This window comes from Carassius carassius, chromosome 20 (genome assembly GCF_963082965.1).
Source record: "Carassius carassius chromosome 20, fCarCar2.1, whole genome shotgun sequence".
NCBI classification, from domain to species: domain Eukaryota; kingdom Metazoa; phylum Chordata; class Actinopteri; order Cypriniformes; family Cyprinidae; genus Carassius; species Carassius carassius.
Window position 1 is genome coordinate 6,702,948 of NC_081774.1, and position 15,316 is coordinate 6,718,263.

Sequence of the window (15,316 nt, forward strand, 5' to 3'; positions counted from 1 at the left end):
AAAAATGTAAAACAACATACATGTGAACAATTTCATTGTATCTGTCCCTGACAGTGTAAGTTAATTTGGATGGCCTTTATTTAAAAAAAAAAAAATTAAATAATATATATATATATATATATAAAAACACCATAAGATATCCAAAATACCTTAAGGTATTCTTATACATATTAATGGTAGAAACTATTTAATGCAATAGAAAAAAAACATAATGCAAGGTGCAAATAATAATAATAAAAAACATTAATAATTTTACCCATCTTTACAATCTTATAGAGGTTTCTTATATACATGAAAATAAAGCTAATCCAATTCCTCATTCATACCTATATAACCGTGTGCGGACTTTATTTTCTGCTGGCTAATTACATTTATTTAACATTACGTTTATTGTAGAGCTTTTATTTAGTTTTGTAGGTATTTGTATTCAATTAAAAGCTTTAGAAAGACGGGGTGAGTAAATGTTGACTGGTTTTATTTTTGGATGAACTGTCCCTTTAAGAGAACGCCTGCAGTACCGATATGTGTCCACTGGGGGCTCCCGTCGGCTGTTGCTGTTTGCCGATGGCGAACGTGATGCGTGTTACGTACGGATTATTTTTATTTTCTGAGTAATATTTCTATGGTAGCAATACCGTGTGTCTTAAGGCTACATAATTGCTGTACTAAAACTTTGATATTGTTTCGTGACGGTGCTTGTGTTCTTTATAATGCTGCTGCTGCAAAGTAAAGCTGCTTGTATTAGACCCTAATAGACAAACATGCACCAAAGCCAAAGGAAAGACTGAATGAAAGTGTTGTCTTAGACCTCGAAGCTCTGAGGTAAACTGGGTTGCATGTTTAAAATCGTCTGCTGTCAGTTAGAGCACAATTTTGTTACTCACTAAAGCTGTTAGGTAGGTCCTAGTTGAGCCAATTTATGTAACGTTAGCCTACAAGTGTCCTTCAATGGCATACTAAGCCTGCGTCCCAATGTGCACACAATCCATACTAAATTCAATGTGATATTAGTAGTTTTCAATACTATTTAGGGCAGAATTTTAAATTTTGTGCAGTATTTTGTCATTGCAACATTTTAGTGTAATTTTCACTAACAACAGAAATTGAATATTTACTTATTCTATGACCACAATCAACAAAACTAATATATGTCAATTCATATATTAGTAATGTGTACCAAAAATTCTGGTCACAATGTGACAATTTTCACTAATCATGTGAAATTGCACATACTTAATTGAGACACTTTATTATTTCCATATTTATAGGAAGTGCACTAAAACATCAGCCAGTAGGTTTTAGAGCTTTATATAAATGAAAAGCTTTTTTTTATGGTGAGAATTGGTTAATGATGTCATGTACCCCAAAAATGTTATAAATAAACATGTACATATAAAAGGAATCAATATATTTTAATATATTAAAACCCATTTATACTGTAGTAATAGTTATACTGGAAAGATAATACTAAATGTTGTATTATAAAGAGAGCTAAATTAAGTAGTTTTCCAAATGAATGAATACTGTTATTGTACTGAAGCAAATTGATAAAATATAATTTTTCAAATTTACTTAACTTTGTAGCATATATGCTAAACTATATGCTTGTTTATTTTTTCAAATGTTTTCTGACCAGTTATATATATATATATATATATATATATATATATATATATATATATATATATATATATATTGTAAAGTCACATGCATTTGTATGAGCTTACATTAATTGAGATTTAATATGGAATATTTGTACTTGTAAAACTTTTTATTTCATTATAAGCGTGAGAAATATGCTTATGTATTTCAGATTAATTAATTCTAGAAATGAACTTTTAATGTATTATTTCTCCCTTAAGCTCACAGTGATGATCTCTCAGATCACCCCGAGTCTGTACCTGAGTGGAGTGGAGGCCGTGAATCAGTCAGCGCTGGAGCACAGAGGCATCACTTTGCTGGTGAACGCCTGTGCTGAATACCCCTGTCCCGAGTATCAGGGGGTGAAGTGCATTTGGGTGCCGGTGGAGGACCGTCCTCACGCCCCTCTGGAGCAGCACTTTGACAGCGTGGCTGGGCAGATCCAGCAGAACCGCTCTGGATGCTCTCTGGTGTTCTGCTCGGCCGGGAGAAGCAGGTCTCCGTCTCTTATCATGGCGTATCTCATGCGCTTTGAGGGACTCTCGCTGCTTCAGGCTCATCAGCGGGTTCTGGCAGCACGGCCCTTCATTCGACCAAATGCAGGCTTCTGGAGACAACTGCTTCAGTATGAGAGGAAACTGACCCACATCAACAGCATCAGGATGGTGTCCACCTCACAGGGCGTCCTACCTGAGGCCATTCTGCTCACACAGGACTCCTCATACTGCCTTGATGTTTAATTCTGGACACCCTGAACTGGACATATTTTTATAGTGTGTGTGTGTGTGTGTGTGTTGGTAATGTTTATATAAATCAGATCATAACACTAACATGTACCATGTATTTATTAATAACATGTTTCTGAACATGTTTAAGGTTACTACTGTGGTATTCTTTGAAGTACCATCAATTATCGTTTAATACTGTATCAGTCTCTCTTTATCTCCCAGGAATATGACATGAGTAAGATGAATTTTAAATCTATAATTTAATGATCATAGCTCTGTAGTATTGAATTGTAAGTAAAACATATATTTCAGTAAAATACAATGATAACTGAGTCTGTTGTAACTTTTTTGATGTATAGATTTTAACACATAAAATGCACGGATAATCAAGTAAATCTACTTTGCGTAAGTCCAGTAAAAGTTCATCTAGAAATATTATTAACAATATAACATTTATTAATATGTTTAAGCTAATGAAAATCATTAAAGATTTTACATCCCAAAGACGTGAACCACAACCTGAATTATTTTAAGAGTTAGTCTAAAACTACAGTCGTGGCCAAAAGTTTTGAGAATTACATAAATATTGGAAATTGGAAAAGTTGCTGCTTAAGTTTTTATAATAGCAATTTGCATATACTCCAGAATGTTATGAAGAGTGATCAGATGAATTGCATAGTCCTTCATTGCCATGAAAATGAACTTAATCCCAAAAAAACCTTTCCACTGCATTTCATTGCTGTCATTAAAGGACCTGCTGAGATCATTTCAGTAATCGTCTTGTTAACTCAGGTGAGAATGTTGACGAGCACAAGGCTGGAGATCATTATGTCAGGCTGATTGGGTTAGAATGGCAGACTTGACATGTTAAAAGGAGGGTGATGCTTGAAATCATTGTTCTTCCATTGTTAACCATGACCTGCAAAGAAACGCGTGCAGCCATCATTGCGTTGCATTGATCGTCTCCTAAAGAGGATTCAGCTGTGGGATCGGAGTGCCACCAGTGCAGAGCTTGCTCAGGAATGGCAGCAGGCAGGTGTGAGCGCATCTGCACGCACAGTGAGGCCAAGACTTTTGGAAGATGGCCTGGTGTCAAGAAGGGCAGCAAAGAAGCCACTTCTCTCCAAAAAAAACATCAGGGACAGATTGATCTTCTGCAGAAAGTATAGTGAATGGACTGCTGAGGACTGGGGCAAAGTCATATTCTCAGATGAAGCCCCTTTCCGATTGTTTTGGGCATCTGGAAAAAGGCTTGTCCGGAGAAGAAAAGGTGAGCGCTACCATCAGTCCTGTGTCATGGCAACAGTAAAGCATCCTGACACCATTCATGTGTGGGGTTGCTTCTCATCCAAGGGAGTGGGCTCACTCACAATTCTGCCCAAAAACACAGCCATGAATAAAGAATGGTACCAAGACACCCTCCAACAGCAACTTCTTCCAACAATCCAACAACAGTTTGGTGAAGAACAATGCATTTTCCAGCACGATGGAGCACCGTGCCATAAGGCAAAAGTGATAACTAAGTGGCTCGGGGACCAGAATGTTGAAATTTTGGGTCCATGGCCTGGAAACTCCCCAGATCTTAATCCCATTGAGAACTTGTGGTCAATCCTCAAGAGGCGAGTGGACAAACAAAAACCCACTAATTCTGACAAACTCCAAGAAGTGATTATGAAAGAATGGGTTGCTATCAGTCAGGATTTGGCCCAGAAGTTGATTGAGAGCATGCCCAGTCGAATTGCAGAGGTCCTGAAAAAGAAGGGCCAACACTGCAAATACTGACTCTTTGCATAAATGTCATGTAATTGTCGATAAAAGCCTTTGAAACGTATGAAGTGCTTGTAATTATATTTCAGTACATCACAGAAACGACTGAAACAAAGATCTAAAAGCAGTTTAGCAGCAAACTTTTTGAAAACTAATATTTATGTAATTTTCAAAACTTTTGGCCACGACTGTATAATAAAAGGCCTCAGATTAAATGTATGAACTATCAATCAGAGGGCAGAAGACATGTAGATGATTGTGTCCAACAGACTTTTTTCAGCAAGTTTTAAGATTGTTTTGATCATTTAGAGGCCTTAGAAATTCACATACTGTATCAGGTGAGATTTTCTGGGATATCGTTGTTGGTTAGTGTAACATATGTTTCAGATCATTGTAGTTCAAGCACCTCCTGTAGGCAGGTGTACCTGTACAGTTTTTTTTTTTTTGTATATGCCTTTGGTTTATTCGATTGCAATAAAGTGCACGTCAAAGTAATTTTTTACATATCATTTCCTTTACTGCAGACCACTAGGGTAATTGAAAAGCTGTCTTCAACAACCGCTAGAAGTCATTCCAAACTAGGTGCATTAGTTTACATGTGTTTCATTTCCTATAGAGGTTAACTTAAGACAGCTCTCTCCAACACATAACCGTGGTGTCTCATAAGTGTTTATGAGACACCATTGATCAAGTCTCAGTGTAAGTACTGTTACTACAGTAAAAGAAGAAAAGGTCAAATGCAAAATAGTTTGTTGCACTGATTTAAAATCTGAAGTGATGCAAATAAGCAGTCTTTTTGCTACACTATTGATTTTATTTAAGAATATACAGTTCTTGAAACTTCTGGAGCAATTGTGGTTCACCAATTTACCAATATCAACAACTCGATATTGGTAAATTTTTTAAATAGGCCTGGCCTATTATAATTTGGTAATGTAGGGGCCCTTGAAAATTGTTCTGGATCAGATCAGCGCATACTAACCAGGAGAAAATAAAAGTGCTTTATAAACTGTGCTGCCCTCTGGTGGAGACAATGTTAAATCTGCCTTTTATTCTAGACTGGTAAAGCAGGAGCCAGATCTGTTTAGAGCCTTGGGTAAGTGCACAACAGTTTCGGCTATTATATCATATGCATGTAAAGTCTGTACTATTAAAATATGTATACAAGCAGCATTGCACAAACTCCAAATCTTAACTTTTCATCTTGTTAATTTAATTTGTTCAGTTATAACTTAAATGCTTATGCTTTGGTTCTATGCCTATTTAAATAAATTAATAAATAAATATGCAAAATGTGCTTATGTTTCGGTTGTAAACCTATTGCAAAATATGCAAAATGTTTAAGGATAGTTTACACAAAGATGAAATTCAGTCATTATTTCCCCACCCTCATGTTGTTCCAATTCCACTTGATTTATGAAACACAAAAGGTGAATTTTTTAAATAATATCTTGGCTACTCCATTTCAAACAGAACAGAACTCAGAACTGAAATCTCCTTCTGTCCTTTTTCTATATGAATTTCGTCTATTTTTAGAAAGTACTGTGTGGCAAATATTAAAAGGGAAAGTCCACCCAAAAATTCTACCATAATTTATTCACCCTCAAGTCGATACAAACATACATGACTTCTTTCTTCTGTGTAATCCAGTATTAGATATTTTAAAGGATTGTGGTATACCAGACCAGTTCCCACTGACTTATGCACAAAACAACAACAACTACACAAAAAAAAAAAAAAGATTTTGGCCTGAAACTATTTTATTACATGTATTATTTATAATATCCTCTTGTGTGTCCCCAGAAGTCATACAAGTTTGGCAAAACATGACAGTGAGTAGATGATGACAAAATTAGCATTCATCTGAATTCTCAGGGCTTTTCTATGGAGACTTTCCTAACGCGCCAAAAACAATGAGAACTATAATATGACACCAGCAAGTAACGCAAATAATTTACTTTTTTTTTTATCATTTATACAATATCATTTGAACATTGTACAGGAAATGTACAAGTTTTGAGAGCTATAGAGTATGATCATAGTGTGCAGTGTGATTCTTAATGTACTGGTTGGCTTTATATATTGACATATTTCTACATGATTTATCATGTGTTTTATCTCGTCTATCCATTTCTAAGGCCTTTGTTTTGGGACTAATAGTACAGCTTGATAAATAGGAGAAAAGTGTTAATTTATTACAATTTGGTGTATACAACTGCCACAGTTAAAGGCCACGTATGAACGATAGGTTTTTTTGGTCATGTCTCCCACCACTGGTCGGTTTAACAAAAGGCGTAATATAAAGTACATTATACAAAATAGCTTTAGTCCTCTAGTGGGCAAGCCAAAGGCAATTGTGTCAAGGAATGAAAAACTTCATATAAAGTTGGAGGTGAAAAGCCTTGGGATAAACCAGGCTACACCAGAGGTCAGTCTCCTCTGAACACACACAAAATATAGTCTCTGTATGCATCAATCAAGAATTAGAGGAAGGTGAGATACCACTTCCAGGAACACATCTCCTAAAATATATGTATTAATATTGGTTAGTACCATCTGATACCATAACTGCACAACGGAAAAGCCACAGTACTTTTCACTTTTTTGTTGTTGTTGTTGTTGTTATTTTAACCCTGTAAACCCTGGCAAGATTTTTTAATTAAACTATTTATTTTGCCATTAGAGAGTTTGCATATGTGTTTTATGTTTTGTATTATATTTTATGGCCCATGGAGCCTAGTTTTATTAAGAGGCCCACAATTGACAACAATACGCAAGTTGGTGCAAATGTTATTTATACTTTACTTACTATTATACTTTATTTTACTTAAAAATATGAAGGTTAAAATATATGTTGAGTTAAACGATAAGACCAGCAGTCGAAAACAGCTTGAACGAGACAGGGGTAGTTAGAGCTGGACAAGATATTAAATGTTAACATAGTACAATTTAATCCCACTAAAAAACTGTATTTCATGTCTATTTAACAAGGCTGACCAGCGCGCTCATGTAGGGTGTCCAAACCATGTCCAAACGGGTCAAAGTACAGTTTCTGAAATATTTCCCGCATTGCCTCCGTGTGGGTGGGGTGGCGAATTATTACTCATCCGGTTCATGCTGGGTTTCGGATCTAAGAAGCAGACATGTCGATAATAAGCGGTTTCAAATGTTACGAGCGCGTTCATGTTGCTTCTAAACACTTCCCTGAAAAACCAGGTGAGATTCTCTGTAATGTCGCTGTTTTCTGTTAAAGTTGCACCTTCTGTATCTACGATTTCGTTGTTACTGTATATTCAGATAGACCAAACTTCGGTTTATTGTACTTGAATGCTAAAGTGCACACCAAACTAAGTAATGTTTCTGCATTACTTCATCTTTAACCATGTGTCACAAAATTAGTTCTGACTTTGTTTCATTTCAGCTCTCTCCAACTGGACGTAGCACACAGACACAAATGAGACACCATGGACCAAGATTCAGAGCGTAAGTACAGTTACCACAGTAAAAGAGTAGAAAGTCATAAAATAGTCAGTGATAAAGTGGCCCAAATAAGCATTTGCTAGCTTAAAATTGATGTCATTGTAAATCACACATGCACACTTTTCAGGCAAAACATTTCACGAAAATATATTAAATTAGTCCTGAGTAAAAGCTCTATTATTATTATTATTTTTAATATTATTATTATTTATAATTATTTTTTGTTTGTTGATGTGGCATAACAGTAGAGCTTTTGGTGGTTTATTTTCTATTCTGGTGGATATAAACCATTGGGCCGGTGCCCAGTGCTTTATCAAACTTCCAAGGGGGCCATACAATGACATTAAATTATTATTGTTATTGTTGATGTTATTATTATTATTTTAGCATATAGCACTGTAATATATATATATATATATATATATATATATATATATATATATATATATGTGTGTGTAATCACAGTTTTATGTCCACCATTGTCAGTCCTCTGCCAGCGCTTCAGCTTCATCCCAGGATACGCTGACAATTTTGTTGATTAAAGTGTGGTACCAGGCGGTGTTTTCCATCCACCTGTTAAGATTTAGAAAACAAATTTGATCCAGTTTTTGCATTTTCTGAACAAGAACAGCAAACGGACTGGATAAAAGCATAAATCCATTGTCTGACAGCAGGTGGTGTTTATGGAAAAGCAATTGTGAGCAATTATCATTTTATCATCTCTCCAACAGGTGCTCAGTTTGTGGATGCCCACTGGGCGACACTTGTCCAGAGAGTGAATATGGTAATGCCGATAGTGGAAGAGCTGCAGTCAGGTGGCATGATGGAGTGGGAGTCATACTGTAAGATCAGAGCTGCAAACACTAACCAGGAGAAAATGAGAGAGCTTTATGAAGTGCTGCACTCTGGTGGAGACAAGGTTAAATCTGCCTTTTATTCTAGACTGGAAAAACACGAGTCATGTCTGTTTAGATCCTTGGGTAAGAGCATACTCGTTCTGGCCTATATATCATATGCATGTGAACTTTGTAATGTTAATACGTGTACCTTTACAGGTAATATTGCACAAACTGCAGAAGCTCTCATAGAAAGCTTAAGTAAGCATATCATTTTAACTTACATCATTTTAACTTCAAATTTTTACTTAATTTGTTCAATTAAGTTTCATTTGACAAATTTTTTGTTTGCACACATATTTCAGTAAATAAAAAAATATGCAAAAATGTGGAAGCATAATTCACAAATAGATGAAAAGTCCATCATTTACTTATCCTCATGCCATTCCAATTTTGTATATCACTATTATAAAGATATAGGCCCTACATCTTTCGGAGGTATTTTAGAGCTTCTTTGTAAGTGAATGTTGACTTATATTTTGGTCTGTACCTCACATAAAGCTATTGTATAGCTTCAAAAGACTTGGACTTTGATGCAAGTTCTCCAGACCACTTTATGATGCAGTTTCCGTCAGTTCCCAATGTCAAGTCACATTTTGTTTATGGAAAAGAGATGCAAAAGCAAGATGAGGATTAGTAAATTATGACACAATTTTCATTTTTAGATGAATTTTTCCTTTAAAGTGAAGTTGAAGATGTTTTAGTAGCTACAATTTATGCTATGAAACAGTGCTTACATGCTGATATGTTCCTTTCCCAATAATGAGCTTAATAAATAAATTATACGCAGACAAATATAAGAAGTGGATCCAGAGGGAATATGAATATGTGACCGAGTATAACTCTCTGCCTGGTGAATATGTGCTTCTGTCCGAGCGCTACACACAACCTCTGATCATCATGAGACACAGAGAAAAGAGAGAGCGAGAAGAAGAGATGTGCTCTGTGGGAGAGAGTTTCCAGCAGCTCCTCATCTCCAGGAATAATGCGGACAAAGACAGCTCCATCCTGGATGCGCTTTTCTGTGTCGATAATAAGGGAATCAGTCCTTGTTCTGTCATTCTCCAAGGAAACTCTGGGAATGGCAAATCCTTCACCGCTCAAAAGATCATGCTGGATTGGGCATCTGGAAACTTTCACAGAGAGGAATTTGATTGTCTGTTTCACTTGAAATGCAAAGAACTGAACCACATATCTGGAGAGCAAAGCTTAGCAGAGCTTTTGAGTCACAACTCCAATTTAACATCAGACCAGATCTCACAGATCCTGCAGAAGTCACCGGAGAAAGTTCTCATTCTCATTGATGGATTCGATGAGCTCAGGTTTTCTTACAGTGACACCTCGAATATGCCCAAACTCAGCCATGTTTCTGAGAAAGCTCCACCTGAGGCTTCTCTGAACGCCCTGTTGAGGGGCCACATCTTGCCAGAATCCTTCCTGCTGGTCACCACCAGATCTACAGCTACAACAACCCTGGGTGAACTGCTCAAGCACCCTCAGCTTTTCACCGAGATTATCGGCTTCTCCGAGAAAGAGGTGGAGGAGTACTTCCAGAGGTTCTTTCAGGATGAAGAACTATTCAGAAAAGCTTTTGAGTGTGTGAAGGCGAATGAAACTCTCATCACCGCCTGCTTCATCCCTGTCATCTGCTGTATCATCTGCACAGTTATGCGAGAGAGGTACAGTGATGGTGCAGATGTGACAAGCGGACTGGAAACCACTACCTCCATCTACGTTGACTTTGTGTCCACTCTTCTGGAGCATCACTGCCAAAGTTTGAGTCAGCCCGTCCCGATACTGCTAAAGAGTCTGGGTCAGCTGGCAGAGAGAGGGATGCTGGAAAGACAAGTGCTGTTTGAAGAGAAAAGCATGCATGAAATGGTTTCAAACCCTGTTGGCAGTCCGTTCCTGTGCAAGTTCCTCTTTAAGAGAAGGATCCGCCAGGAGACGATGTTCAGTTTCATGCATCTCAGCTTTCAGGAGTTCTTCACCGCTCTGTACTTCATCTCACTGGCTGAAAGAGACTTTCTGGATAAACTAACGGAGCGGTTCCACTCTCAAACGCAAAGCTATCTTGCTCAATATTTAGATGAGAAGTTTCCATTGAAGTATGGATGCCCTGAACCTCATTTCCTGCCTGTGATTCAGTTTCTCTGCGGTCTCTCCCATAAAGCAGTGAGCAGCTCACTAGAAGAGACGCTCAGTCTGTCTGTCCCTTCCTTTGTGCAGACACAGTTGGAAGAATGGATCCTGCATGTTAGCGCAAGTAGAGATTACAATTTCTTGCCCTTTATTCTCCACTGTCTCTATGAGCTTCATGAGAAGGAGTTTGTGCAGAAAGCTATGGAAGCTTGGCAGGAGTTAGACATGTCCTGGGATCCACTGAGCAGGACGGACTGCTGGGCGTTGTTGTACTGTCTGGACTGCTGTCCTCACTTCAGAAACCTGAAGCTCAACTTTGCAGCTGAGGAGCTGAAGATGCTTCAACCTGTGCTGTGCAGGACCCCAGAACTAGAGTAAGTCTGCAAATCTAGTGATGCACAAATACAGACCAGTTATTTTTACTTTATGATCTCTAATATGTTGTTTGACATTATAAACCAGTGAGGATAGGTTTGAACATGTTGAATGAGAAACAAAAGAAATCAATATCTGTTGCCATATAGAAATAACAGTGTCAACTCGTCCAGACTGTAAATTGGGGCAAAAATCCAGGCAAAGATTTTGAAGTGTATTCCATTCTTAATTGTGAGAAAATTTAAACAGATAGTTCAAAATTAAAATTCTGTCATTAATTAGTCACCCTTATGTCATGTATAAGAGGAGAAATTATTGAATAAAGTCATTATTTTAGTTTTCTTTGTCCACAAAAAATATTCTTGTGGCTTCATAAAATTAAGGTTGAACCACTGATGTCACATGGCCTATTTTAAATATGTTCTTGCTACCTTTCTGGGGCTTGAACATACAGTACTTGCGTTGCTTTCTAGAGAGGATCAGAAAGCTCTCAGATTTCATCAAAAATATGTTAATTTGTGTTCCGAAGATAAACAAGGGTTTTATGGGTTTTGAACAACATGAGAGTGAGTAATTAATGACAGAATTTTCATTTTTGGTTGAACTATCCCCTTTTTAAAAAAAAATGTATACTTGAGATATAGTCACAATTATTGGATTTTAAGATGCTGTTGAAAAAGTGGGCAATTATGGAAAGTGAAATATAAAAATGTCAGAGGAAAGTCAAATTTTATATTAAGTATATGCATAACTATGAGAAATGCAGATTTCTATAGTATATCAGGGGCCTGTTTCATAAAACAAGTTTACTACCAAATAAGCCAGGCTTTATTTCAGTTAGTCTGACTTATTTTGAACCGAATCAACTGATAATACATCAGACTAACTGAAATAAACCTGGCTTATGTGGTAAACCTGTTTTATAAACAGGCCCCTGATTGTTTCAAAAAAATAAAAATAACAATGTTTCAAAGTTGCTAGATCAATCAATGAGTGAAGTGATTGTGAAGTTTTTTTTTTTCAGGTTGACAGTGCAAAACTTTTCAGACACAGATGTCACTGATCTGCTCTCAGCTCTTGGAGAAGGAAAGCGGCTTCGAGAACTGAGGTAAAGATCTGTGACTTTTCTGTTCAGCACAGAGCTGCTGATCATATTTGTGGCTGATAAATGTCATGATATAACTATTAAGCATATAAATCTTTTTTACAGGCTGAACAGCCGCTGTCTGTCAGATGAAAGTGTCCAGCAGGTTCTTAATGCTCTGCACAAACAGAAGAACGTGGGTGGACTTCAGATTGCAGTGAAGAGCATCTCAGCGGACACTGCCCACGTCATCACAGACCTCCTGCAGACCAAAGCGAAATGGGAGGAGATCAGGTATCTCAAGAACATTTTATTACATTTGCATACTTTAGGATCAATTTTCACTCAGCTAAGACCCAAACTCTTTGATTTTAATTTTAGATGTTAATGGAATGAAATTAATGTTTGTTATATGCTCTGCTTGACAGCTTAAGGACTGATGATGCAGAAAGTCTCTGCTCTTCTCTGCGACTCTTCAGCTTTGAAGGAAAGCTTGTGTAAGGATTTTTTTACCACACAACAGGACTGGTGTTTGTTTCATCATTCGTATTATTTTGTATGAATCTCTAATGAATACAGTTGCTTGCTAAGTTTCACTATGTATTGTTGTGCAATCTCTTTGTAAGACTCCTGCATTCATCAAGTACTCTTGATTATGATTCAGATATATGAGGAAATGTGTTTTTTGTTGACAGGTTGAATGTGGTGAAATGGTGTTCAGGCCTACACAATGAACCGTCAATGTCAGAAATCATTCTCAAATTTCCACATTCAAAGGCATCCAGTATTAATGTGAAGAGCTTCTTGCAGTCCTTCCACAGTGTAAACTGTATAACAGAGGAGTATGTTTTCAAAACCACCTTTACCTTCCTGTCATGCTCTTTATGGATAGAGATTATTCTCTCTCTCTAACTCTTTCTCTCTTTCTGTAGAAGTGCAGATTTTGACACGCAGGTCAATGCTCTGCTGTCTCAGCTGTCATCTGTGTCTGGTTTAAGTGCGATAAATCTTTCCGTTCCCATCCTGACGGAGGATTGGGCTTCCAGAATCCTCTTCCTCATAGAGTCTTGTCCTAGACTAGCTGTGATCAGGTAAGAGTCCTTATCTTTCTCTTTGTCAGTTTGGTTTTTGTTTATTAGTGCACTTTATAAATGGGTCATTATCGAGCGCCAACCTCCCGCTCTCTCTCGTGAGGCCAATAAGGAAGTGACTAAAACTGCAATTCATCGACTGGCCGCTTGAGGCTGGCTGCAAAAGGGAGTCAGTCCCATAGACTCCCCATGTTAAAATGACCAACTTTACAGCAGGAAAAAACATGTTTACATCCTGATGCAAAAAAATATTTTGGTCTAAATAGCTAATTTTGCCCTTCATGACAACTGTGAGGGGGTGAATTGTTTTATAACTCATCCGTTTAAATTATATTAAGACTTAAAGTTCTGCATAATTAAGGGCGTGGCCACTTGAGTGACAGGTGGATTGCCACTGCTGACACTGCTCCGTCGCGCTAGGTGGGTGTGGCTTTTTTTTGATTGTCTGGGAGAGTCGCGCGGTGACGCGCTGCCAAGATGGCGACGGCCCGCTCTACACACTTTAGGCTTCAAAAACACACTTCAGGAGTCTATGGGTGACGTCACGGACACTACGTCCATGTTTTTATACAGTCTATGGTCATTATACAGTAAGTGTTGCAATCTTTGTCCAAGAAATTCTATGTATAATAAGTAAACATAAAATAAAGAAGGGCAATAGAATAAGCAATTGCCCCCTGTCATGCTTTTCACAAATTTAACAAATTAAATTTTCAAATTTTTTTCACGTTGTTACTGTAAGGTCTGAAATACATAGAGGAATAAAAGTGAAATGCCATTTAAAAAAAAATTCACATTTTGTGAGCTGGTTTGGTGTAGAATTAAACATGTCCACCATATCTCATTGTAACAATCTCTGTTTTGTAGTTTTGATGCTGGTTCAAGGGGCTCTAATGGTGCTGAGTGGCTCCCTGGTCTTTTAATGGAGGAGGGAATCAAGTTATTGAAGGAATCCACAAAACGTCCCGAGTGCAATGTGAACATTAGAGGGTTTGTAATATAAATTATCATTGCATGTATGTTTATTTGTAGACATATGTCATGTTAGTTCTAAACAATCTACTAGTGGTGTGGACAACTGTAGAGGAATGCTTGATTTTTCTTCTATGAAAATATGCATATTCTCTAATCTTTCATATTTACATGTCTGTGCAATGATTTCACACATGTAAGGCATCAACAGCTTTTGTCTCTTGACCAAATATGAACGATTCGTTTCTTTCAAATAATCTTTAAATTAATTCTATTATCCATGTCTTTTAAAATAAGTGTGTTTATGCTGTATTGCATGTGTGCTGCTGTTCTGTGTCTGTGTGAAGGTTCAGATGCAGTAAATCCTTTGACCGCTGCACTCGTCACACCAAGCAGATCGAGAAGCTCAGCTGCAACCAGAGAGTGACCATTGAGTTCTGTGGAGAGAAGTGTACAGAAGACATCAAGTGAGTTCTGATTAGCTGAGAATAATTAAGGGGTTTATACAATATGGCCTTTATTGTTATGTAGTGTAAAGAATCTCTTTAGTGCAGCATTGTAATTTTCACTCATCTTTCCCGGTTGATCCCCAGGTCTAAACTTGGAACTGCCTGATGTTAACTGAAGCTGCTGAAGAGTCTTTTGGTGCAACTACAAATACAGCATGTAATGTAATACCTGGAGTATGTATAAAGAGGAAAAAAAATAACTTTAGTTGTTTTGAACTATTTACTATTAGTTACTCTTCCCTGTAGACTTTTATTTTGAATTTTTGTCATTTTTTTCACATTTTATTTAAATATGTCTCACTCTGGTATAGCCCTAGGCCAATTTGATTCCAGATCTATTTTTTCTTAAGGAGAAAAAAAGTAATAGTGTTTATTATTGGTTTTAAACAAATAAACTGTCATGATGACTTTCACCACCTTTAATTGTGCTTCTGTGTTTTGGTTCTTTAAGGTTTTTAACAAATGTGTTAAAATGATCTGTGTTAAAGGACTTATAATATTCATATATATTTATTGGTCTCCTCCTGCTGGTATTAAAATAATCATTCACCCAAAAATCTAATTATGCTGACAATGTATTCATCTCAGGCTATCCAAGATGTAGAAAAGTTTGTTTGTTCTTTGGAACAGA

The 15,316-nt window shown here is 37.0% G+C and overlaps 2 protein-coding genes across 3 annotated transcripts; both read left to right on the forward strand.

Annotated features, from left to right (window-relative positions):
- Positions 1–528: 528 nt before the first annotated feature.
- On the forward strand, positions 529–2,426 carry LOC132096206 (dual specificity protein phosphatase 14). Of its 2 annotated transcripts, none has more exons than XM_059501451.1 (2): positions 529–822; positions 1,863–2,426. In XM_059501451.1, the coding sequence occupies exon 2, from the start codon at positions 1,872–1,874 to the stop codon at positions 2,379–2,381; it is 510 nt and encodes a 169-aa protein (XP_059357434.1). In that variant the 5' UTR covers positions 529–822; positions 1,863–1,871; the 3' UTR covers positions 2,382–2,426. The 2 variants fall into 2 exon arrangements, with proteins under 2 accessions (XP_059357434.1, XP_059357435.1); XM_059501452.1 differs by having other exon boundaries at positions 538–587.
- Positions 2,427–7,232: 4,806 nt separating this feature from the next.
- On the forward strand, positions 7,233–14,771 carry LOC132096166 (NACHT, LRR and PYD domains-containing protein 1 homolog). Its single transcript, XM_059501389.1, has 12 exons — positions 7,233–7,352; positions 7,558–7,619; positions 8,348–8,596; positions 8,672–8,713; positions 9,303–11,028; positions 12,054–12,137; positions 12,240–12,407; positions 12,542–12,610; positions 12,809–12,955; positions 13,046–13,204; positions 14,072–14,194; positions 14,524–14,771. Exons 2-12 carry the CDS (start codon positions 7,601–7,603, stop codon positions 14,645–14,647), a joined length of 2,910 nt encoding a protein of 969 aa, XP_059357372.1. The 5' UTR covers positions 7,233–7,352; positions 7,558–7,600; the 3' UTR covers positions 14,648–14,771.
- The last annotated feature ends 545 nt before the right edge of the window (positions 14,772–15,316 follow it).